Source organism: Camelina sativa, chromosome 19 (assembly GCF_030686135.1).
Source record: "Camelina sativa cultivar CO46 ecotype springtype chromosome 19, ASM3068613v1".
NCBI classification, from domain to species: domain Eukaryota; kingdom Viridiplantae; phylum Streptophyta; class Magnoliopsida; order Brassicales; family Brassicaceae; genus Camelina; species Camelina sativa.
This window is the reverse complement of record NC_141898.1, coordinates 24,821,953-24,844,727: the sequence shown is the minus strand read 5'-3', so window position 1 is coordinate 24,844,727 and position 22,775 is coordinate 24,821,953. Positions and strand designations below refer to the sequence as shown.

Genomic DNA, 22,775 nt, shown 5'->3' with positions numbered 1-22,775 from the left:
GGCTATATATATTAATTGAGTGTTGTTGATACCTTTGGTATGTCGAGCACATATATTGTTTCTGATCATCAAACTATATGTGAAAAATTGAGGAGAGGAGGAACATAGACCGTTGTTGTGTATTTACAAATAATGAATCTCACAAATAATAATATACAAATAATGAATCACGACCAAATATAATCTCGCATGTCTTATAAATAATAAACAAACTTCATTCCTCACAACACAGAAATATACAAAACCAACAAGCAGAAATAATCAGAAGTCACAATTCTTCAGATTTCAAAATAAAATAGAAGATGACTAAAAAAAAGCTTAGACTATATCTATGACTAAACTGAATCAAATCCAAATACAAAACAATTAGCTTTGTACAAAGAATCCAGCTTTTGAATCTCTCAAATTCATTCATTATTTATCATTAAAGATTGAAAAGGAACTTTCTTGATCTCCACAAATGTTGAGTACTCTGTGCTCATTGGTTGCTTCCATGGCTCACCATCCATTTGCAAGAACGCGTCTCTCCAGTCACCTCCTCTTAGCTCAAATCTTACCGCCGCAGCCTGCCAATGATCACCAAAAATGGAACCTTTCAGTCAAACTCTCATGCCTAAAAAAAGATTCTACATTGACCAGTGTTTTTTTAAGTTTACCTGAGCTATGTGTATGGCAGAGATGAGCTCAGCCATGACAAATGACGCGTGCCATCCTTGTTTAAAACCAAAAATCTCTATCAAACCATCATCACAATGTGCTTCCACAAATCCTCTCTGGACAAAAAACCGATAAACCATTCGAGTTAGCATCAGAAAACTGAGTTCATTTACCATGAAATAAAACAGAAAACAATACCTTCTCTAGATAGTCCGGCTTTAGATTACCCCACGGATGGCTTCCACTTCCATAGCTGTGAAGATTCAATGCCACAATTGATCTCACACTACAAGAAAAAAATCCAGGCATTTAGGGTTAAGCATTGAGATCATAGATAATTATAGGTAACATCATATATCAGAAGTATTTTTTCTTACTTTTTCGGGACTGCAATCTCCTCCCAATCAGCACAGTTGGCTTTTTTGATGTGTATTTTCATTATGTTCCTAAGTCCCCTGCAAATTCCGATAGTACAAATAAGGTGTCAAGAACACATCGAAGAGCTTTAGGCAGAAACTTGCAAACAAGTTCAAAAATCACAGCCAGCGAACCTTAAACCTGGATCATTGACACAAGGCGTGCAAAACCAACCCTGAGTGCAACCAAAACCTGAATAAATAATCTGCAAAAAGAAATGTTGTGTGGTTAATAATCACGTTTCTCAAAGACGAAGACAACGAATGAGACTCAAGTTTGGATGAAGATATAATAAACAAACCTTATTTGAAATAGGGCCTTGAGCAAGATATGGTTTAGTGTTGCGAAGATGGTGGAAGCCATATGCAACTTGAGCATCCATACCTACACAAACCCGACAAACACTAGAATCTGGTCACAGAAAATAATTGTGACATTGTGTTATGATTATCAAAACGAAAAATCCATCAAACCTATGCTTAAGTAATTGTAGAAAACGCCTTCATAAGACTTTGCAAGTGGAGGTGCATCTATTCCCGCGTCCAAACCCTGAAACCAAAAAAAAAGCCTTGGTCATTGCTAAATCATGGCAATTTACAAAAGCATGATTCAATGAGAAGAAGCAAGCCTAAGGAATAGAGCCAAAACCTGATCAAGTTCATTATCCTCGGCAGGTTTTAAAGAATAAGGAGGATCCACGACTTCTCCGGATGGCATTGACACTAATATCTTCCAGCTGCAACACCATATAACAAAAGTAGACACATTTTTACAACACGGCTAATAGAATAAAAAGCTAACCGTTTGGGGTAAAACATGACTTTTTTACCTGTCTAGTCGAGCAACTGGACCCATACTTGCACGATGGAGTGTTCTTTTAATAGCGGATCTCCATGCAAAAGGGAACGAACCACCCTGAAGAAAACATATTCAGTCGCAATGCAAGAGACTTGTCCTGACAACATAAGAGAGAACAAAAGATTCACTCACCCAACCAAAACTTCTAGAGAGATCATTCCCAGTACCGAGAGGGATAACGCCAACAGGAGGAATAGGTAACTTCCCTTCTTTATTAAGCTCTCCAAGACATCCAAGAACCCAACCAACAGTACCATCACCACCTGCAACCTACCGAACCAAATTCCATTTTCAACATTTCTAATTTCTAAAAACGTAAAGACCATGAGATTATCATAAATATAATGTTGTGTGTACTCACCATAATCCTCAACCTTGCTCTGCATTCTTTAGCACATTCATCTCCTTTCGCTGCCACTGTCTCCAAACACGCCAACCCGTATTGAACAAACTCATGAGGCTTCACTTCCGTAAGGTCAAACACCTGTACAATCATCACCAAGTTCCAATATCAATAACTCCAAAGCACTTCCACAACAACATCAACACTCAAGAATTTCCAAAAGACTAAATCTTTGAACTAAACTCATCCTTCCAAATTCAAAACAAAGCACTAGATCTAACACATCAGCTAAGCATGAATACATAAACTTAAAAAGCCAGAGACTTTTATAAGTATTCCCCAATTGATACAAGAATAACATAAGATCTGATCAAAACAGAACACTAAAACTCAAATCAAAAACACAGACACTCTCTAAAGATACTGAGAGAGAAAACAAGAACCTGTTCTTCGCTCATCAACAGTTGAAGCCTCTCTTTAAGCACAGGACCATGACGACCACCAGATTTGGGGTTAATGAAAACAACCATTGGGGCATGAGGAGCCATATCAGCAACAGCACCACCAGGAAGAAGCAAATGATCAGGAATGGCCGTTGAATCTTTCCGTTTGATACAGTCACGCATAGCTAGACGGAGATACTCAGGCATCATCAGCCTCTGACGAAGCTCAACTTTATCAACACCAACCCATGTCAGATTAGAGAGTCCACAACCTCTCATCGCCTTTGAATCAGCCGTTGTTGTTGATGATGGCCGTGGTGAACCCACGAATTTCTCTTTCGACGCATCGGATTTTGACACCGGAGAGTCCATTGGTCTCGCCGGAGAAGACAAAAAAAAAACCAAAAAAGTTGATTACTTTACGGTCTCGGATTGGAGAAAACAAAGGAATATTCGAAAACCCAGATAATAAAAATTGGATTTTTATTTCTTCTTCTTCTTCTCTGAGAGAGAGATTTTGAAATCAACCAATATAAAAAAATCTTCGTTGACGTTTGACAAAAAAAAAAAAAAAAAAAAAAAAAAAATCTTCGTTGACAGTTTGTATTTTCTGTGTCTGTTTTGTCTTTCTTATTTATTTTTATTTATAAAATGTTAAATTTCGAAGACAGCGCACAAAAACGTGTGACTTAATTATTTGAAGGAATAAATTTTTTAATTTTTACACGGTTGGATTTTATTGTGACGTCATAAAACTGCCCATCTACTCGATGTTATTTACGAGACTGCCACTTTCTAGATCTTTTTGTTTGAGAGATTCTTTGTTTTTGGTGGAAAGGATATAAGTTGACATTTTGAAAGTGACTGATAAAATGCTCTGTAAATGTTCTATTATTTTAGAATAATTTTCATTAAGAATAAGATTAAGTTACTAAAATTTCAAAGATTTGTAATAATCACAATTTAATGTTTAATTACACTATTTTTTCTAATTAAGATTTAGGGATCTTGTTTTTTTGAGTAATGTTAAAGTTATATGATTGAAAAATGATATACAAGGAGATTTTTTTAACTTTATTTTAGGTCTCTAGAATAGCAAGAAAATCATGGTATATTTGGAAAACCAAAGCAAAGGAATAGAATAAGATCTAATGCCCATTATTATATTCAGAAATGGTTTCATTAGGTGAATATGATATGGATACAATTAATTAAATAAGTCAGTATGATTTGTTTCCTATTATTTTACTACATTATTGGTTTCTTTTTTCCTATGTAGAAAATATTATTCCAACAAATAAAAACAAAATTATTATTATTATGGTTAGAAAGAGTGGCGTTTTCGTCTTTACACAAGTGAATAGTTTTGAAGTTTAGTGGATCTTCCACAGAATGGAGCCCCACGTTTGGTATTGCCCACTCAGGAATTAGGAAGGGGTCACTGAAAGCTACACTTCTATATCTGTGTACTTTTGTCTTAATTCTCACCTAAATTTCCTCATTGTTTTTTTTTTCTTTTTTTCTTGCAGTATTATTGGTTGATATAGTATAAAATTGTAATAAAAAAATAAAAATACATCATTAACTGCTTTCTCCATTGCATGATGTTTTAGGGAAAAAAAAAATGATTTCACCAATGTAATGTTTTGTTTTGTGACCAAGATACTTTTGGTCGATGTAAACATTTTTATGTGGTAGAGGAAGAACAAAATCTGGTGGCTGATAAAAAAAGTGGGGTTTAAGATATTTTATGAACTAGAAGACATTGAGTGTGAGTTCTCATTTATGAACAAAAAAGCATATTTGGTCATTTCCGTGACGAATCATTCCGAATTTTTTATTTTGTTACAAATGTGTTTCTTCGTCTGGTCATACGTTTGATTAAAATGACTAGTCCTTCTGCACAGTAAGTATTTTGTAATTAATAATTGTACGTTTGTAACTAGGGGTGGTAAGTAATACAAAAAAGGTAGGGAATAAGGAAAATCTACACCAATTTAACTTCAAGCTGTCTTAACATTTGACAAAAAACAAATTTTCAGAATATTCTAAAATTATTCCAATTGACAAAGTTGTGGCACTAATAATATTTTCCTGTTTTAGAAATCGCTAAGCGTTAGTCGGGCGGTCGGGGTGGACCTAACGCAAAGCATAAAATCGGAGATTAAACGGGGATTAATCAGGGACTAGTTTTTGGGTTATTTTGTTAAATTAATAGTAAATTAAAAATATATAGTACTAAATATATGTATAATTATGTTTATGTGAAAAGAAAAATATCAAATAAAATATAAAGCTATAGTATTGTCTTTAAAATTACGGCAAAAACATAAAAACATAATATTAAGAAAAAAATTATGATTTTAATTAAAATTTTGTACATTAGTTATTCTAAAACATCATAAACTCTTAATTTAAATGTCTAAATAACAAAAATATATATATTTGATTTATATTTAGCTCCAAAAATAATTGGTATATACAAAATTATGCGGAAATTAATCGGATTAGACGGTATAATTGGATAATCGATGCTAGGCGGGGATTAGTCATTAATCGAGGTGGAGAGAGTGGGTCTAGCAATTTTACGGGGCGTAATCGGTCCTAGGCAGAGATTTTTAAAACTAACTTGGATAGTACCCGCACGCCGCATGATTGATTTTTTTTCCTTTTTATTACTATTTTGTTGTGTTTATTTTATATGTTGTTTGTAAGTTTTTCTTAATTTGTTTGGAACTTGTTGGTATGCAGACTATTTTTAATAATTAATTGTAGTTTAAGATAAATAAGATTGAGTATTTAAACGTCTTGTAAAAATTAGAATTTAGTATTCTGATATTGCTCAAATTTTATTTTATACTTTATGCATTTTAATATTTATTAAGTAACCACTTGAATGACATCGTCTTAGCAAAAACACAAGATTATAAATTTTCTTTCTGGTATCTTGTTTTAGTGAAAATTTATTTTATAATTATAAAGATTTTAATAAATTTTTAGCTTAATTTTCTCTTATAATATATATATATATTATATATTATGTTGGTTTGAGTTATTTTTTTGTATAGAAATTTAAAAAATGATTTTCTTTCCATAAAAATCATATTGATAACGTAATAACTGGAAAAATGATTATATGAACAACTAAATAAGTTTAAAGACAAAATATATTATAACAAAAATAATTATATTGTCCAAAGAAAACATCCTATCTCTCCAGAAAAAAATTACTTTTACTTCAAATTTGTATTTTTTATTGAAGTAATTTATGGTGATTCAGCAAATTACATTGAGATGATGCAGATTATGTTCAACAACTCTTTTAATTACCATATTTTTAGAAAACTTTTCCTATAGCTATAATTTTAATTAATGAGCCGTAAATCTCACTCCAAAATTTGCATATGTGCTAGGCAGCAAAAATAGAAGCTATTATATGACTAACAGCAAAATAGAAGCTATTATGACTAACACAACCCACTTCTTTATTTGGGCTTTGATCAATCATACGGTCCACTAACACTTCTTATTATCAAAACACTTCAAACCTAAATTCTTTAGTCTGCTGACCTGTATTAATTGTTTTAATTTGATAGGCTGCTGATTTTTTATAAGGTGTCAACACCAGTTTTAATGTTGAGGCTGATGTGTTAGAGGAGAAGAGCAACACATTCTAGTTTTATTGTATTGATTGATAATTGATAATATACTACATTCTTTTGAATCTTTCGTCATGTGGTCGACACCAAGAAAAAATTTATTATGCAACATAAAACGAAGTAACAAACAAGTGAACCTGTAAACATATCAATGTACTCCAACGATATATAACTATAAAATTTCATCAAACAATAATACTGAATCATATATAGATGAGGAGATTTATTGGTATCAGAAAAGCCATAATCGGTGGATGCGGGTGGGGGATAAAAACACAAAGTACTTTCAAGCTCAAACAAAACAGCGACGAGCTCGTAATCGGATCACTGGCCTATATGACAGGAATAATGTTTGGTCTACAAAGGATGAGGATATTTGTAATGTTGCGGTATCATATTTTGAGGATTTGTTTACTTCTATTAACCCGTCTAATTTTGAGGATGCTTTAAGTGAGGTGCGAACGATAATTACAGATGAGGTAAATGAGAGATTAATGGCTCCGGCAACGGAGGCGGAGGTCCGTAAGGCCTTATTTATGATGTCCCCGGATAAGGCACCTGGACCGGATGGAATGACAGCTTTGTTTTTCCAGAAGGCGTGGAGAGTCATCAAGGAGGATCTTGTGGCCATGGTAGACCGGTTTTTTAAAGAGGGTGTTTTTGATAAAAGTTTGAATAGGACGCATATCTGCTTAATCCCGAAGGTGGCCAAGCCAACCCGGATGGCGGAGATGCGTCATATTAGCTTGTGTAATGTGGGGTATAAGATTATTTCAAAAATCTTGTGCCAGCGGTTAAAACCAATATTACCCGATCTTATCTCGGAAATGCAGACCGCTTTTGTTCTAGGCCGTCTGATCTCGGATAACATCCTCATCGCCCAATAGATGTTTCATGGGTTAAGAACAAATCCATCGTGTAAAGGGAAGTTTATGGCGATCAAAACAGATATGAGCAAGGCGTATGATAGGGTGGAATGGGGTTTTATTGAGGCTTTGTTGCGGAAAATGGGCTTTGGGGAGACGTGGATTTCCAGAATTATGTTTTGTGTTACTTCTGTTGAATATAAGGTCCTTTTCAATGGCCAACCCACTGGTAGGATTGTTCCAGAGAGAGGTTTAAGGCAGGGAGATCCCCTATCTCCTTATTTGTTTATTTTGTGTACGAAGGTTTTAGTTGCAAATATTCGGAGGACAGAACGGGATAAACAGATTACAAGGATCAAAGTAGCGAACAAGTGTCCGCTAATTACGCACTTGTTGTTTGCGGATGATAGCCTTTTTTCTCTGCAAAGTAGATGAGGCTCAATGTGGTGTTATTTTGGATCTCTTAAAACAGTATGAGGCTGTTTCGGGTCAGCAAATAAATTTTGCCAAGTCTTCAATCCAATTTGGTCATAAAGTGGATGAGGCTGTGCGGACGGAGATGCATGGGGTGTTGGGGATATCAAATTTGGGAGGCATGGGATCATATCTAGGGTTACCGGAGAGTTTGGGAGGGTCCAAGACAAAGGTTTTTTCTTTTGTTCGGGATAGACTTCAGAGTCGAACGACGGGTTGGTCGGCAAAACTCCTCTCCAAAGGGGGAAAAGAGGTGATGATCAAGTCGGCAGCCACAGCGGTTCCAACTTTTGTAATGTCGTGCTTCCGGTTACCGAAAACAATAATGTCAAAACTCACGAGTGCAGTGGCGAATTTTTGGTGGAGTACTACAGGATAGGCTGGGGGGATGCACTGGTTAGCTTGGGATAAGCTCTGTTGTAGTAAGCAGTTGGGAGGTTTGGGTTTTAGGCATGTTGATGATTTTAATTCAGCATTGCTGGCAAAGCAACTGTGGCGGCTGATTGAGGCTCCGAACACACTGTTTGCTCGGGTTTTCAAGGGTAGGTACTATCGGAATTCTAATCCTATGGAACCGATACGGTCTTATTCTCCATCTTATGGGTGGAGGAGCATTATTTATGCTAGATCTTTGGTTAATAAAGGGCTTATTATACGGGTTGGTTCGGGAGAGTCTATTTCAATATGGACGGATCCATGGGTACCAGCTCAATCCCCAAGACCAGCGTTTAGTAAGGGTCCTCTTAAGGATTCTTCTCTTCAAATTTCTCATTTAATTGATTGTCACACGAATACTTGGCGTATGGATATTCTCAAGGAGCATTTTGCCCCGGAAGATGTTGATCTGATAGGGGCTATACCTTTGGGAAGTTGTCGGCCACAAGATTCCCTGGATTGACATTTTACAAAATCTGGAAAGTATACAGTTAAATATGGGTATGACACGGAGCGTTTTGCTGCATCACGGCTTAGTACGGTATCTCGGTCGGGTCCAGAGATTACTCCTCTCTTGGCCGGTGTCTGGGGTGCTCAGTGTCCACCAAAAATTAAACATTTTATGTGGCAGGTCTTGACAGGGTGTATTTCGGTTTCGGCAAATCTACGGCGACGCGGAATTGCGTGTGATTCAGGGTGTATACGGTGTGGGGCAGAGGAGGAAACAATAAATCATGCTATTTTCTGGTGTCCACCGGCCCGGCAGGTTTGGGCTTTAGCTCAGGTTCCCGTAGGTCCTGACTCTTTCCCGACGGAGTCTGTGTACGCTAATGTGGATCATTTCTTAGGCTCTACTAATCCGGGTTCTCAGATAACAGTTTTCCCGTGGCTCATGTGGTATATTTGGAAAGCGCGAAATGCTCGCGTTTTTGAGAATGTAATGGATAATCCCCTGGACGTAGTCCGGTTGGCGGAGGGAGAGGCGAATGCCTGGCTGCAGGCCCAGGTGGAGGTTGAGGATGAGGATCGTCCCAATCCTTCCCTTGTCCCTAATTCTAGATAAAGGGGGTCCACAAGCTCCCTCCCCAACCTTTTTACGGGTTATCGGTGTTTCGTTGATGGCTCTTGGAAAGCGACTGACGCTCTTGCAGGTGCAGGTTGGGTTTGTTCTTCCTCTTAAGATTCGAGGTCAAACATGGGAGCAACCAATTTCCGACGAAGTTTGTCTCCTCTACATGCTGAAGTAGAAGCTTTCATTTGGGCTATGCGGTGCATGATTGGACATGATTACCGGGACGTGGCTTTCTACACGGACTGTTCTGACTTGGTGAAGATGGTGTCTTCTCCTCACGACTGGCCGGCTTTCACCCCTACCTCGACGACATCAAGATAGATCAAGCGGAGTTTTCTTCCTTTTCCCTATCTCTCGTTCCCCGTAATGCGAATGTAAGTGCGGATTCTTTGGCACGCCAAGCGCGTCTGTCTCCTCAGCATGTTTTGTTTGTAAACAATTTACCCCCTAATTGGCTTTTTTGAGCTGATTCTTTTGTTGTCATAAAAAAGAAAAAAATAATAATACAGAATCGGCAGCCCCAAATATAGACGTTAAGAAAGTAAACCTAAATTTACCACAACTAATTTATTTACACTCCTATAAAATTATTAATATACTACTGTTTTTCAAGGATCAATATACCAAAACCCCTATTAAACTATTTTTGTTTATTACAGAACTAAACTGGGGTGAAACTCTTATATTTTGTGAATTGTGCTTCAAAATGCCTCACAAATGCTTCAAAACTGTGCTATTATATTTTGCACACGCTTCAAAATGCCTCACAAATGCTTGAAGCTCTTATATTTTGTGAATCTCTATTCAGAGCCGGCCAAAACTACAAGTGAGCGAAAGTGGTGTTTGCGGCCGACAGTGTATAAAAAACAATTTCGACCCTTATAATTTGTTGTTGTTTTGTGGTCCAGTGGTAGTACTTGATATGAGAAACTTGTTTCTAAGTTTACCATCGGGTTCGAAATTCACCACCAATCTCCTAATTTAGGTGTTTTAGATACTCTGAGGATCGATAGTGTGTCATCATCTGATTGGCTGGAAGACAAAAAACACAAACAAATTCTTTTATTTCGGTTCCCGTTACGCTATCTCTCTCTTTTTTCTCTTTCTCTCTCTCAACCGTGACAAACGAACGGCGAAAGGCCGGAGACCGTCGAATTTAGAGGAGAAACGGTGGGAAACTCGTCTATCACCGTCTCTATCATGATCTCCACCGACGGTGGCACTACGGCGAATTCGGTTCATCAATTCAGAAGCATATAGGCCACATCTCCGATTGTTTGGTTCAAGAATCTCTCTGTTTCTCTTGGTAAGAATTTATCTGATTTCAATTGCAGAGATTCATGCATTAGGGTTAATTGATGTGAAGAAATTAGGATTGAACGAAATAGAAATTGATGTTAGGAGAAATAGGGTGCTATGATATGTTAGGCGAATCAGGTTCCGATGGGTTTGATTTTGCTTAGATTTTGCTATTTGATTGCTCGTATAACAGATGGGAAGCTTCTATTAAGGTGAATCGGAGGAGCGAATTGAGAGATGGATGGTAGAGAAGGCTCGTTCGTAGCTGTCAGGAGGATTTCTCAGGGTCTCGAACGAGGAACTGTTTACAATCCATCATCTCTAAGTAATTTCATCTCTCTAAGTGATTCATATAGATAAACGTTTCTGCATCTCTCAGTCTCTCTTATCTATCTATCTTCACTTGCGGTTGCATTTTTTTTTCTGTGTTTCATACTAAATGAGTTTTTTGACCGCATTGCTTGGTTTCTGGATTCTATGTTATTTGATTATTCAGCTTGTTTAGATGCTTTAACTTTCATCTTAACTAAGATTCCAGTTTGTTGTCAAGGAGCATTGTGTGTTAAACCTTAGTATATGTGTGTGGTGGTATTGTAGACTTCTGATGCCTAGTGGGAGTTGTATGTGTTAGAGATTTAGAGTAGCGGGTTTATACTTACTATATACATTCAATCAATTTCTTGAAAATCATTTGAAGCTCCATTTTGATGCCACTCTAATTTGCTTACTTACAGCTGAGGCTGTGCCATCAACAGCTTGGTTAGGCAGGGGGTCTATCCTGTGTCTGTGCTCAGAGAAGAGATAGTGACGCAAATTCCACGTTTGATCTCTAACACCTGCTCAGGTAGGTACTCATTTTTCCGCTGTTCCAGTTCACTACAATAACATAACAGTGTTTGTCATTTATCTGGCTACAACTATATCCAGGTATCCAATTACTTCCACCCTATTTTGGAACTTGCAGGAGGAATGCTTGCAAAGTTTGCAGAGCCGCATTGACGTAGGCTAATGATAGTACTATACCCCTCTGCATCAGGTACACTTTCCTTAGTTTCCTTGAGGGTTTTAAAGCTTTTACGATTTCTCATCAAAACAATTGGGCTTAAATCATCAAACCATTGGACTTGCTCTTATACCTCAACCTCACAGATGCTTCAAAATTGTGCTTTTTTGTGAATTATATATTTGCAAAGGTTTCTTGCACAAATTTTCCTATTAAAAAAAGGTAAATAAAACAATCAAAGTAGGAAAAAAAAAAGACAATTTTGGGAAATATATTTTCATTAAGAATAAGATTTAAGTTACTAAATTTTCAAAGATTTGTAATAATCACAATTTAATGGTTAATTACACTATTTTCTGTAATTAAGATTTCGGGATCTTGTATATTTGAGTAATGTTAAAATTATATGATTAAATAAAGATTAAAGGAGATTTTTTTTTTTAATTTATTTTAGGTCTCTAGAATAGCAAGAAAATCATGGTATATTTGGAAAACCAAAGCAAAGAAATTAATTAAATTAGATATTGTTAGAATAAGATCTAATACCCATTATTATATTTAGAAATGGTTTCATTAGGTGAATATGATATGGATACAATTAATTAAATAAGTCTGTATATATTTACATGATTTGTTTCCTATTATTTCACTGCACTATTGGCAGTCTCGTAAATAACATCGAGTAGATGAGCAGTTTTATGACGTCACAATAAAATCCAACCGTGTATTAAAATTTTATTCCTTTAAGAAATATGGACAATTTTGGGAAATATATTTTCCTAAAATCTAATCATAAATTCCTTTTTTTTTTATTGACATATTGAAAAAAGGGTCAGCAAAAAAGACAAGAAAGAAAAAAGATAAGCGTTACGAATTAAAACCCTATCAAACCAAAAAAAACAAACTTCAACGGCAAGCTCCTCCTCCTCTGAAGGCTCTCCAAGAAAACTTGTTCAAGCTATCTTTACCACCTTCAGGTTTGTGTTAATCGTTTTAAGATAACTCAAGTGAAAGAGATTGATCACTTTAATTCGTTTCTTGATGATTGAGAATCGAAACTATAACCCATAGTTGTGTAGAAACCCTAATTTCGAACACCCCTTAGAAACGTCGTCTTGTGTTATTGTATTGGATCTAATCAACTAGTGCTAAGCTTGTGAATTTTGCTTTTGATTCCGACAGTGTTTAGTTGGATAAAATCTGTCGCGATGTCGAAGAACAAGGGCTTAGCTGAACAAGATCTACGCAAACTTGATGTAGCTCAGCTACATCCTCTCTCTCCTGAGGTCATCTCTCGCCAAGCCACCATTAATATTGGTAAGACACCAAAGTTTTTGTGTTTCGTTTTAAGTTTTATTGAGTTTTGATGTTAAAGAAACTGAGATGTGCATTGAAAGCTAAAGATATAGATAATTGTGCAATAAATCTCAGGAACCATTGGCCATGTCGCTCACGGGAAATCGACAATTGTGAAAGCTATTTCCGGTGTGCACACTGTCAAATTTAAGAGTGAATTGGAGCGTAACATTACCATTAAACTTGGTTATGCAAATGCCAAGATTTACAAATGTGACAAGTGCCCTAGACCAGTGTGCTACAGGTGAGTTCTTGCTCTTCTTGTTTCAATCTTCTTCTGAATAATAATAATGTTATGTAGCAACTTGATAACCTGCAGTTAAATATATAGGTCCTTTGGAAGTGGCAAAGAAGACACCCCAACTTGTGATGTCCCTGATCACGAGAAGTGCGAGATGAAACTACTGAGGCATGTCTCATTTGTGGATTGCCCGGTATAACAAGTTTGACACTTCTCTGTTTTTAAATCTTATATAACCATTGTCTATGTCAATAAGCTATTTTGTGTGTTGATTAGGGACACGATATTCTGATGGCGACAATGTTGAATGGAGCAGCGATCATGGATGGTGCTCTACTCATCATTGCTGCTAACGAGACCTGTCCGCAACCACAAACTGCTGAACATCTTGCTTCTGTTGATATGATGAACCTCGAAGATATCATAATCATTCAGAACAAGATTGATCTCATCCAAGAAATCGAGGCTGGGAAACAGAACGATGACATTCAGAGATTTATAACGGTTTGATTGATTTTCCCCCATTTCCTAATAAGAATCTGTTGTTGCATTTTCACTTCATCAGTTGGTTAATTTTTTAAAACCATGTTAGAGGACACAAATGCGGAAGGTGCCCCTGTAGTTCCAGTCTCAGCACAACTGAAATACAACATCGATGTTTTGTGCGAGTACATTATCAAGAAGATTCCAATCCCTAAGAGGGATTTTGTGTCACCGCCAAGGATGATTGTGATTCGTTCATTTGATGTCAACAAACCTGGCTCTGAGAATGATGATATGAAAGGTGGAGTCGCTGGTGGAAGTATCCTCCAGGTATGCACAGTTTGATAGATGACTCAAGGTTGTTTGGTTGAGACAATGTAATATATGTCTCATTGCTTTTGTTTGCAGGGCGTTTTGAAAGTGGGGCATGTAATAGAGATTAGACCTGGAATCACTAGCAAAGATGAGCATGGAAACCCTAGTTGCAGTCCCATTTACACTCGTATAACTTCATTGTACGCAGAACAGAGCGAGCTTCAGTTTGCTGTCCCGGGAGGTCTAATTGGAATTGGAACGAGCATGGACCCTATGCTTACGCGTGGTGATAGGTTGGTTGGTCAAGTCCTTGGTGAGATCGGTACTGTACCTGATGTCTTTGTCGAGCTTGAGGTGAGGTTCGAGCTTTTTAAACGTCTCATTGGAGTGAAGACTAAGGAAACAGAGAATCAAATGAGAGTCTCAAAGCTAAGAAAGGGAGAGGTACTGATGTTGAACATCGGATCGATGTCTACTGGAGCTTTGGTTATCAGAGTAAAGGAAAAAATGATGAAAGTGAGACTGACGCTCCCTGTATGCACCAACATAGGAGAGAAAGTGGCTATAAGCCGCCGTGTTGATAGGCATTGGCGTTTGATCGGTCGTGGTCAGATTGAGGCTGGAACCACCATTCCCATCCCTCCTACTCCGTCTCTGCCATGATTATTATAATTCCATTCACAAACCAAACTTGCTTGTTGTCTCATTATCTTCGGAACTAGCTTTAGACTGATCAATTGGATCATCTCATGTTGTTAGATATTTTTGTTATAAATACAATTTTCATAGTCTTTGGATTTTAGAGCTAATAATAGTAGGAGGCATGCTCGGTGATATGTTTGGATGCATTTCTGTTTCCGTTTCCATTGCTAAGGACTTAGAAAATTTTAGTACAGTATCTTCAAAATTGAGAAAATTTTGCAAAAATATATTGGGCCTACAAGGCCTGGGCCTTATACATTACGATTCCCCATAAGGAAACAAAAAAAAAAAGAAAACATAAACTCCGAAAAAACAAAAAGAATAATGGAAAAGAAAAGAAAAAGAAGAAATCGTTCTGGTGGAGAAGGAGAAGAAGGATAAGGATGATAACGGTAAGCGAAGTTTCCTCTTACGCTTCTTCTTCTTCTTCTTCTTCTTCAAACTTGGCTTCTCTTTCTCGTCGTCTCAACTACAAATCATCTTCGAGACTCCTCCGAAGCTCTTCTCTTTACAGACCTAGCTTCTCTGTTTCGCCAAAGACCAGGAACTCTTGTAAAGCCAAATCATGGAATCGTGGTCTTGTTATCAACTCTAGAAGGTACTTCTTCTTTCAGATTTCAATCTTTACATCAGATGGGTTCTATTTGAAATCGATAATGCGACTTAAAGTTCGAAACTTTTTCATGTGAATTTCAATAGAATTGTGCTGATGAATGGATAAGAACTTGATTCCATTGTCTTGTCACTTTTACTGTTGCATTGTTTGATGATTGGAGTTGATGTTTTCAGCTCTGAGGCTTCGGTTTTCGATCCTTTGGGCATCAATCCAGATGAAACTTCTGGTTTGAGTAGCATTTGGGAAAGCTTTTCGAGTCTTTTGTCTCCATCATTTGAAAGCTCATCCGGTAGCAAACGAGATAAGCCGTCTTCTGGCCGGGGTGTGGCAGGTCTGTTTTACGTTATATGCATTCGCTTATTGTGTGGTTGTAGTATGATATTTGATGATATGATTACACTCTTTGAATCATCAGCTGCTATTGAGGACAGTTCCATTGATTTTGGAGATTTCTTCAAGGGTCCATTACCAGGGAAGTTTTTGAAGCTTCTTGGGTTCTTAGCTCTCTCTCGGCTTGGCATATACATACCACTCGGTGGGGTTAATAGAGAAGCTTTTGTTGGAAACTTGGATCAGAATAGCATTTTGAGCACTTTGGATACATTTTCTGGAGGAGGCATTGGTAGACTTGGTATATGTTCTCTCGGTATCGTCCCTTTCATCAACGCGCAGATTGTGTTTCAGCTTCTTTCTCAAGTCTATCCAAAGTTGCAAGATCTTCAGAAAAAAGAAGGTGAAGCTGGTAGAAAAAAGATTCTTCAGTATACTAGATACGCTTCAGTCGGTTTTGCAATAGTACAAGCAATAGGACAAGTGTTTTATCTTCGTCCTTACGTTAATGACTTCAGCACGGAATGGGTTGTTTCTTCTGTCACGTTATTGACGCTTGGCTCTGTTCTCACTACATATATTGGAGAGAGAATCTCTGATCTGAAACTTGGAAACGGCACTTCCCTTTTGATTTTCACAAGTATCATCTCTTACTTGCCTGCATCATTTGGTAGAACAGCAGCAGAGGCCTTACAGGAAGGGAACTATACTGGTCTTGGCACCATCGTTGTTTCATTTCTCCTCTTGGTACTTGGGATTGTGTATGTTCAGGTACTATACCAAATTTTGTTCCTTTTAGTGGATCTATGAAGTTTGGTATGCTTAGATAGTCTAACAAGCAAAGTTTTTTCAGGAAGCAGAGAGGAAGATTCCGCTCAATTATGCGTCAAGATACACCAGCAAAGCCGGCGGGCTTCAGAAATCAGCTTATCTTCCATTCAAGGTCAATAGTGCTGGAGTGATGCCTATCATATTCTCCACATCATCTCTTGCTCTTCCCGCTACACTGGCACGATTTACCGGGATATCTGCTCTGAAGAATGCTGCTTTTGCTTTAAACCCTGGAGGTAAGTTTTGCCTAATACACACCGAGGAAGATGAGTTAGTCCTTTGAAACTTTTCATATGGAGATCTAATAAAGACTTCACTCACAAACTATTGCAGGTTCTTTCTATCTTTCAACCAATATACTTCTCATAGCTTTCTTCAACTACTACTACACGTTCTTGCAACTTGACCCGGACGATGTGAGTGAACAATTAAAACGCCAAGGTGCATCAATCCCTCTAGTCCGCCCTGGTAAAAGCACTGCTCTCTTCATCAAAACTGTAAGATCCTCTCTCTCTCGCTCTCTATCTCCTTCCTCAAACTACTCATCTTTAGGTTTCTTATTATTAATCTATTGTCTGAATTTCCCTTGCTCTGGTTGCAATATCAGGTCCTTGGTCGGATATCGGTTCTTGGTTCTGCTTTTCTGGCTGTTCTAGCTGCTGGTCCCGCTGTAGTCGAACAGATCACTCACTTGACAGCATTCAGAGGATTTGCAGGCACTTCTGTTCTGATCCTTGTCGGGTGTGCGACAGATACTGCAAGAAAAGTTCAAGCAGAGATTATCTCCCAAAAATACAAGAACATTGAGTTTTACGAGCTTGACAAGTATGATCCTTGAAGAACTGGTACGTTCTGTTTTACATCTGATACCATCGAATCAAGTTACTGTGTTCTCTTGTCATGGATTGAAAACTTCGTAACAAATGTTTTGATTAGTATATAATGCACTTTTGCTGGCCTCTCTTTGACAACAAAGAAAGTGAAACCTAAACCTAAGTCAACATTTTTCTTGGAAACTGACAAATGTTAGGGACTTTAATGAGAAGAAACACGAAACTGTCTTTCCCAATCTCAATCTGAAGAAAACTAAATTGAAATGAATTCATATTATATCTATTTCTTTTTCTATGTATAAGCATCTCACAAGGGGACAAAGTAACCGAATTGACCAGTTCAAGATACTCTGTACAAACGCATATAACAAACCCTAGAACCCTTTCATGTGACCTGAACCTTCAAATCCTACAATCTTTTAATATCACAACAACATAAAATCTAAAGCAAACCCTTTCAAAGATCTATGCTCTCATTTCGACATTGTCCCATGGGCTGTTGAAAAGTGAACTTGTTCTGTTTCTGCTGTTGCTCATGCTTTGACCCATCTGAAGCTGCGGCCAACCATTCAAGCATTGTAATAACACTTGGGGTATCGTCGAGATAGTACTTGGCCTTGCTCGGTTTCTGACCAACTGTGCACGCAAAGACCTCTGCGAGACCAATAGAGGAAACATCTTGGTGCTTTACTATGCTATCAAACATGTCCTCATCAGACCGGTCATCACCAATGCACAACAAAAAGTCTGGTCTCTTCCCTTTGCTGTTCCTCATCGTTGCTATCAAATGCTCCACCACCTTTCCTTTGCTTACTCCCTGAGAACCAAATTCACATTACAATGACGACAGTAATGGCAATTTCAAGCAAGTTAATTTTATATTAGTTCGTATATATACCTGAGGTTTAACTTCTACGATGTGCTGGCCTCTCTTGACAACAACAGGCTCGTTGGTGAGCACGCTCTCTAGATGATCAAGAAGCTCTTTAGCTTGCCAGGAACCAAATGAATGGTCAGCTTCTTGGTGATGCCACACGATAGCACTCTCTTTCTCTTCTATGAATGATCCATCAGTCGCTTCCATATAGTGATTCATCACTGGCTTAGCTATCTTCTTCCAGCTTAAATCCGCAGGCAATTCACTTGTTTCCCATGGGGCATTAGAGTTCCATCTGTGAATACAGAATCAAAAAGGAGATCAGTATTAGCTTTACACAAATGAGAGAGAAGATAACGAAAGGGAAGGGTTTTAGCATTACCTAGTGAAATAACCATGTTCAGCTGAGATACCGAGATTTGGGCAGGAATCAAACCATTTGCTGAGAGGGTCCTTACCTCGACCACTAACGATAAAAACTAGATTGTTGGGGTCGTCACACAAGCGATTGAGAAGCGAGATGAGACCATCACTTGGCTTTTTATCCAGAGTATCCTGATCCATCATTGTCCCATCATAGTCCAATAGGATCAACCTACTGCTTGTTTTCTTATATGCAGGGACTATGGTTTCAACACAGAGTTTTCTGAAGTTTGGATCTAACGCAACAACTTTGAAAAAAAGACCGAATCCAACTCCCCAGAATCTCTTGTTGAAATGATCCTTGCACGCCCTTCGAAGATCTTGATCATAACTCCTCGCCCAATAGGCCACATTGTGAGAGCTTATGTACTTGTGGTGCTTCTGGTGGCGCAGATTTTTCTCCTTGTCCGACATCGTCATGGCAGAGCTCATCGCATCAGTGACTGCATCAATGTTCCACGGATTTACACGGATCGCGCCACTCAAAGATGGAGAACATCCAATGAACTCAGAAACAATAATCACACTCTTCCTAACATCATCCTCCCCAAAACCTAAAGCAGCATCCAAAACAGGGCTCCCTTGCCTAGTCACTGTGTACTTGTAAGGCACCAGATTCATCCCATCTCTCACAGCATTCACCACAACACACTCTGAGATAGCATAGTAAGCGACTTTATCCAAAGTACTAACAGGACCATTGACAAACACAATAGGCTTATAACCACCAGGTCTCCCAAACTTAGCATTGATCTCATCAGCAATCAGATTGATCTGTTTCTCTACATCTTGAACATCTTTACCTGAACTCCGAGCAGGATTAGTAATCTGCACAAGAACCACCTTCCCACGAAGCTCTGCGTTCTGTTCAAGAAGCTGACCCATCGCCCAGAACTTCAAGCTAATACCTTTGAACATATCCAAATCATCCACACCCAACATCACAGTGTTCCCCTTGAACCTTTCTCTCAGTCCCTTCACTTTCTCTGCAGTTTCTTCAGAAGCCTTTATAGATTCAATCTGCCCCATATGGATCCCAACCGGCAAAATCTTGATGCTCACCGTTCTCCCGAAATACTCAAGACCAATGTAGCCTCTTTTAGATTCGTAATCAAGACCAAGCATCCTACTACAACAAGACAAGAAATGCCTAGCGTAATCGAATGTGTGGAACCCAACCAAGTCACAATTGAGAAACCCTTTGAGAATCTCGTCTCTCACAGGAAGAGTACGGTAAATCTCAGAGGAAGGAAAAGGGCTGTGGAGGAAAATACCAAGCTTGATCCTGTGAAACCTGTTCCTCAAAAAAGTGGGCAAGATCATGAGATGGTAGTCATGAATCCAGACGTAATCATCATCAGGGTTAAGCACCTCGAAGATCTTATCAGCAAAGATCTTGTTAACGGTGGTGTACGCTCTCCAATTGGATCGATCAAAGAGAGAGCCTTGAGCTTGAGTCATAGGGAGGAGATAGTGAAAAATAGGCCAGAGGTAGTGTTTACAGAAGCCATGATAATACTTGCTGAGCAAGTCACTAGGCAAGAAAGTAGGAACGCACTGAAACTTGTCAAGCAACAACTGAGAGACGTCTTCTTGCTCGGATGGCAAAACGTCGGCGTTTAAAGATCCGACGTAGACGACCTCCGTCTCCGGGGGAAACCCGTCTTTGAGCTGTAAGTAGAGACTGTCATTGTCGAATTCGAAGCACCACCTGTTCGACGAAATGTCTCTGTGAGCACGAATCGGAAGCTGATTCGAAACGACGATCCGTTTCGGCTTTGTAACCCACGCGCCGCCGCTAGAATCGTTGTTTCCGTCTCCGTCGTCGGTTTCGAGTCCGGAAAGCTTCGTCACGGCATTAAGGATCCGATGCCGACCCATGATCCGATAGTCATCAGATGAAACCAGACTAAGCTGGTCTTTCCAAGATTCCGGCGACATGACGAGAAAAAAAATCAAAACTTAAAAGTGGGTAAATCAAGAAATCAAGTTTTAAGAGTTTAGTTTTTTTCAGATTTCATAAGAAAACGCTGTAGTTACGAACAAGAACGAAGAACGAAGAAGACGAGAGCGTCCACCATATTGTGGAATTTAAGAAGGAAGAAAAAACGGAAATTTTTTCGGTGAGGATAAGAACGAAACCAAAGAGGAAAAAAATAATTAAAATGAAAAATTATTTGGACGGTCAAGATTTTCTCGAGATGGATATGATTGGTTAATGAGAACCGTTAGATGAGCGCGTGTGATTAACTCGAACCGACTTGTCTTTTTTTAAATAGGAAACAAATCTTTAAAAGCTAATTAACCCTAATTACTGTGATTAGTTTGCTCTTAGCTGTTACTTCTCTTTTTTTTTTCCTCAACCTAAATGGGAAATAAATATTTTACAGCTATTTATTTCCCATTTTAGCAATAAGAGTATATGTTATCTCCAAAAATCTTATTGCTGACGTGGAGAAGATTGGAGAAAAGCTGGCTCAGTCCATCAAAAAACCTTAAAACTTAAGGGAAATAAATAAATATATATATTGTTGAGGAATTTGGAAAAAAAAAAGTGATATTTTAATATTAACTGTTAATTGTAAGTAGTAAGTAATTAAAAAAAAAGGAAGAGGATTAAGTGAATCTAGAAAATTTGATTTTCTTTTACAAGCTGTCTTATCATTTTAAAATTGTGTTACCAAAAGTATTCTTTTAGCATATCCTAAAAATTATCCCAATGGTTACTTAAAAGATTAATAGCAAACCACCATTTTACTGTAGAAAGGAAGATACGAAAAAAAAAAAAAAAAGAATAATCATGGATAGACACCAAATCTTTTTTTTGGTAAGTACCACTATCAAGAGTAACAAATTATGGTCATCACCCCAACCATATAATATAACTTTCACATAATTATCTATCTATCCACCACAGAAAGTAAAAAAAAGAAAATTATGGTAGGTGGATAGTGAAAAGCCACGTGGCAAACATGTAGAAGAAACGTGGCGTGTTAGGGTGGGAAGAGAAAAGAAAAGTCACGGAAGCGCATGTGCGACTTTTTGCTGACTTGGCAATTTTTTCACTTTCGCCATCAACGGCAGCTATCTCACCCAGTCATATTATGACACGTCATCCATTCCCTTCCCCCAGGAACGTTTCAAACTTTTTTTCCGTTTTCATCTTCTTCTTCGTTTCAAACTGTATAAACATAGACGGCGGACTTCAGATTGTGACACGTGGCACCATCGTAAAGGAACCATTTTTAGTGTTTTACATCTATTATACCTTTTTCACTATTTTCTTCTAATGGTACAGTGTGTTTCATCTAAAATTCAAATAATCTCTCCTAACTTTTAACTAACCTCTTAACTAAACTCGTAATTATATAATAAGATATACGTATATATATATATATATATATATATATCTCAGAATTTATTAATTTTTCAAATTTGAAAAAAAAAAATTGATTAGAGAAAATTATCAGCTAGATATTGTTTTCACTACATAGGTTTTGAAATTTTTTTTTGGTTTTGAAGTTTGGATAGTTTACTTTTCTTTGTTTAAAGTTTTCGATTTTCATTTATATTATTTATGTGTTAGTAAAAACTTATACTCCTTCTGTTTCACAAAAAAATTATCAATCTAATAATATGGGTGTGAGTTGTAAATGATTAAACAATCTAAATTTGATAGTGAATACTATGTAAATAATGTTAAAATCAAGTTATAATTTATGTTTAGATTGGATAATATGCATGTGACTTATAAATGATAAAAACGATCCAAATTTGACTGTAATTACTATATAACTATGCCAAAATCATGTTAGTAATTAACTCATGTTTAAATTGAATAATATGCATGTGAGTGTGAATACAATGTAAATAATGTCATAAATTGGTTAATATGCGTGTGAGTTATAAACGATAGAACAGTCCAAATTTAGCTGTGACTACATATATGTAACTTAATGCCAAAATCATGTTGTAATTCAAATTCAAATTATATAATATGTGTGTGAGTTATAAACGATAAAACAATCCTAATTTAGCGGTGATTACTATGTAACTAATGCTAAAATCATGTTATAAGTTAAGTTTAAATTGAATAATATATGTGTTAGTTATAAATGATAAAAATTGTCAAAGGTTTTATGTGTTATGATTTTATTGGTTTCAGTTACAAATATTTATTAAAAAAACAAAAAAATAGTCAAAATTTTCAAAAAAATAAGTTTAAGCTCTTTTTTAGTTATT

General features: G+C 37.3%; 5 protein-coding genes across 10 annotated transcripts; 3 read left to right on the top strand and 2 right to left on the bottom strand.

Moving 5' to 3' along the window:
• Positions 1 to 167: 167 nt before the first annotated feature.
• On the bottom strand, positions 168 to 3,543 carry LOC104767241 (diacylglycerol kinase 3). The gene is made up of 12 exons (XM_010491286.3): positions 2,719 to 3,543; positions 2,294 to 2,416; positions 2,065 to 2,202; positions 1,904 to 1,989; positions 1,723 to 1,810; positions 1,548 to 1,623; positions 1,376 to 1,458; positions 1,209 to 1,279; positions 1,035 to 1,112; positions 856 to 943; positions 657 to 773; positions 168 to 566 (listed from the first exon to the last, which is right to left on the bottom strand). Exons 1-12 carry the CDS (start codon positions 3,088 to 3,090, stop codon positions 408 to 410), a joined length of 1,479 nt encoding a protein of 492 aa, XP_010489588.1. The 5' UTR covers positions 3,091 to 3,543; the 3' UTR covers positions 168 to 407.
• Positions 3,544 to 8,774: 5,231 nt separating this feature from the next.
• On the top strand, positions 8,775 to 9,215 carry LOC147920973 (uncharacterized). The gene has a single exon (XM_087501317.1). It carries the CDS (start codon positions 8,775 to 8,777, stop codon positions 9,213 to 9,215), a length of 441 nt encoding a protein of 146 aa, XP_087357443.1.
• A 781-nt stretch (positions 9,216 to 9,996) lies between these two features.
• On the top strand, positions 9,997 to 14,723 carry LOC104767239 (eukaryotic translation initiation factor 2 subunit gamma-like). 6 transcript variants are annotated; one of them, XR_015591548.1, is made up of 11 exons: positions 9,997 to 10,530; positions 10,717 to 10,848; positions 11,258 to 11,367; positions 11,451 to 11,559; positions 12,357 to 12,503; positions 12,709 to 12,843; positions 12,958 to 13,126; positions 13,214 to 13,316; positions 13,400 to 13,627; positions 13,716 to 13,936; positions 14,015 to 14,723. XR_015591548.1 is itself a non-coding variant. In XM_087502953.1 (11 exons), exons 4-11 carry the CDS (start codon positions 11,532 to 11,534, stop codon positions 14,582 to 14,584), a joined length of 1,599 nt encoding a protein of 532 aa, XP_087359079.1. In that variant the 5' UTR covers positions 9,997 to 10,530; positions 10,717 to 10,848; positions 11,258 to 11,367; positions 11,488 to 11,531; the 3' UTR covers positions 14,585 to 14,723. The 6 variants fall into 6 exon arrangements, 1 of the variants encoding a protein (XP_087359079.1); XR_015591549.1 differs by having other exon boundaries at positions 11,258 to 11,371; positions 11,488 to 11,559; XM_087502953.1 differs by having other exon boundaries at positions 11,488 to 11,559; positions 13,718 to 13,936.
• A 198-nt stretch (positions 14,724 to 14,921) lies between these two features.
• On the top strand, positions 14,922 to 17,359 carry LOC104767238 (preprotein translocase subunit SCY1, chloroplastic). The gene is made up of 6 exons (XM_010491279.3): positions 14,922 to 15,221; positions 15,413 to 15,570; positions 15,655 to 16,340; positions 16,423 to 16,636; positions 16,734 to 16,897; positions 17,008 to 17,359. The coding sequence occupies exons 1-6, from the start codon at positions 15,007 to 15,009 to the stop codon at positions 17,236 to 17,238; spliced, it is 1,668 nt and encodes a 555-aa protein (XP_010489581.2). The 5' UTR covers positions 14,922 to 15,006; the 3' UTR covers positions 17,239 to 17,359.
• Positions 17,360 to 17,491: 132 nt separating this feature from the next.
• LOC104767237 (putative alpha,alpha-trehalose-phosphate synthase [UDP-forming] 11) lies at positions 17,492 to 21,325 on the bottom strand. The gene is made up of 3 exons (XM_087502952.1): positions 18,493 to 21,325; positions 18,132 to 18,405; positions 17,492 to 18,050 (listed from the first exon to the last, which is right to left on the bottom strand). Exons 1-3 carry the CDS (start codon positions 20,472 to 20,474, stop codon positions 17,691 to 17,693), a joined length of 2,616 nt encoding a protein of 871 aa, XP_087359078.1. The 5' UTR covers positions 20,475 to 21,325; the 3' UTR covers positions 17,492 to 17,690.
• Between the last annotated feature and the right edge of the window lie 1,450 nt (positions 21,326 to 22,775).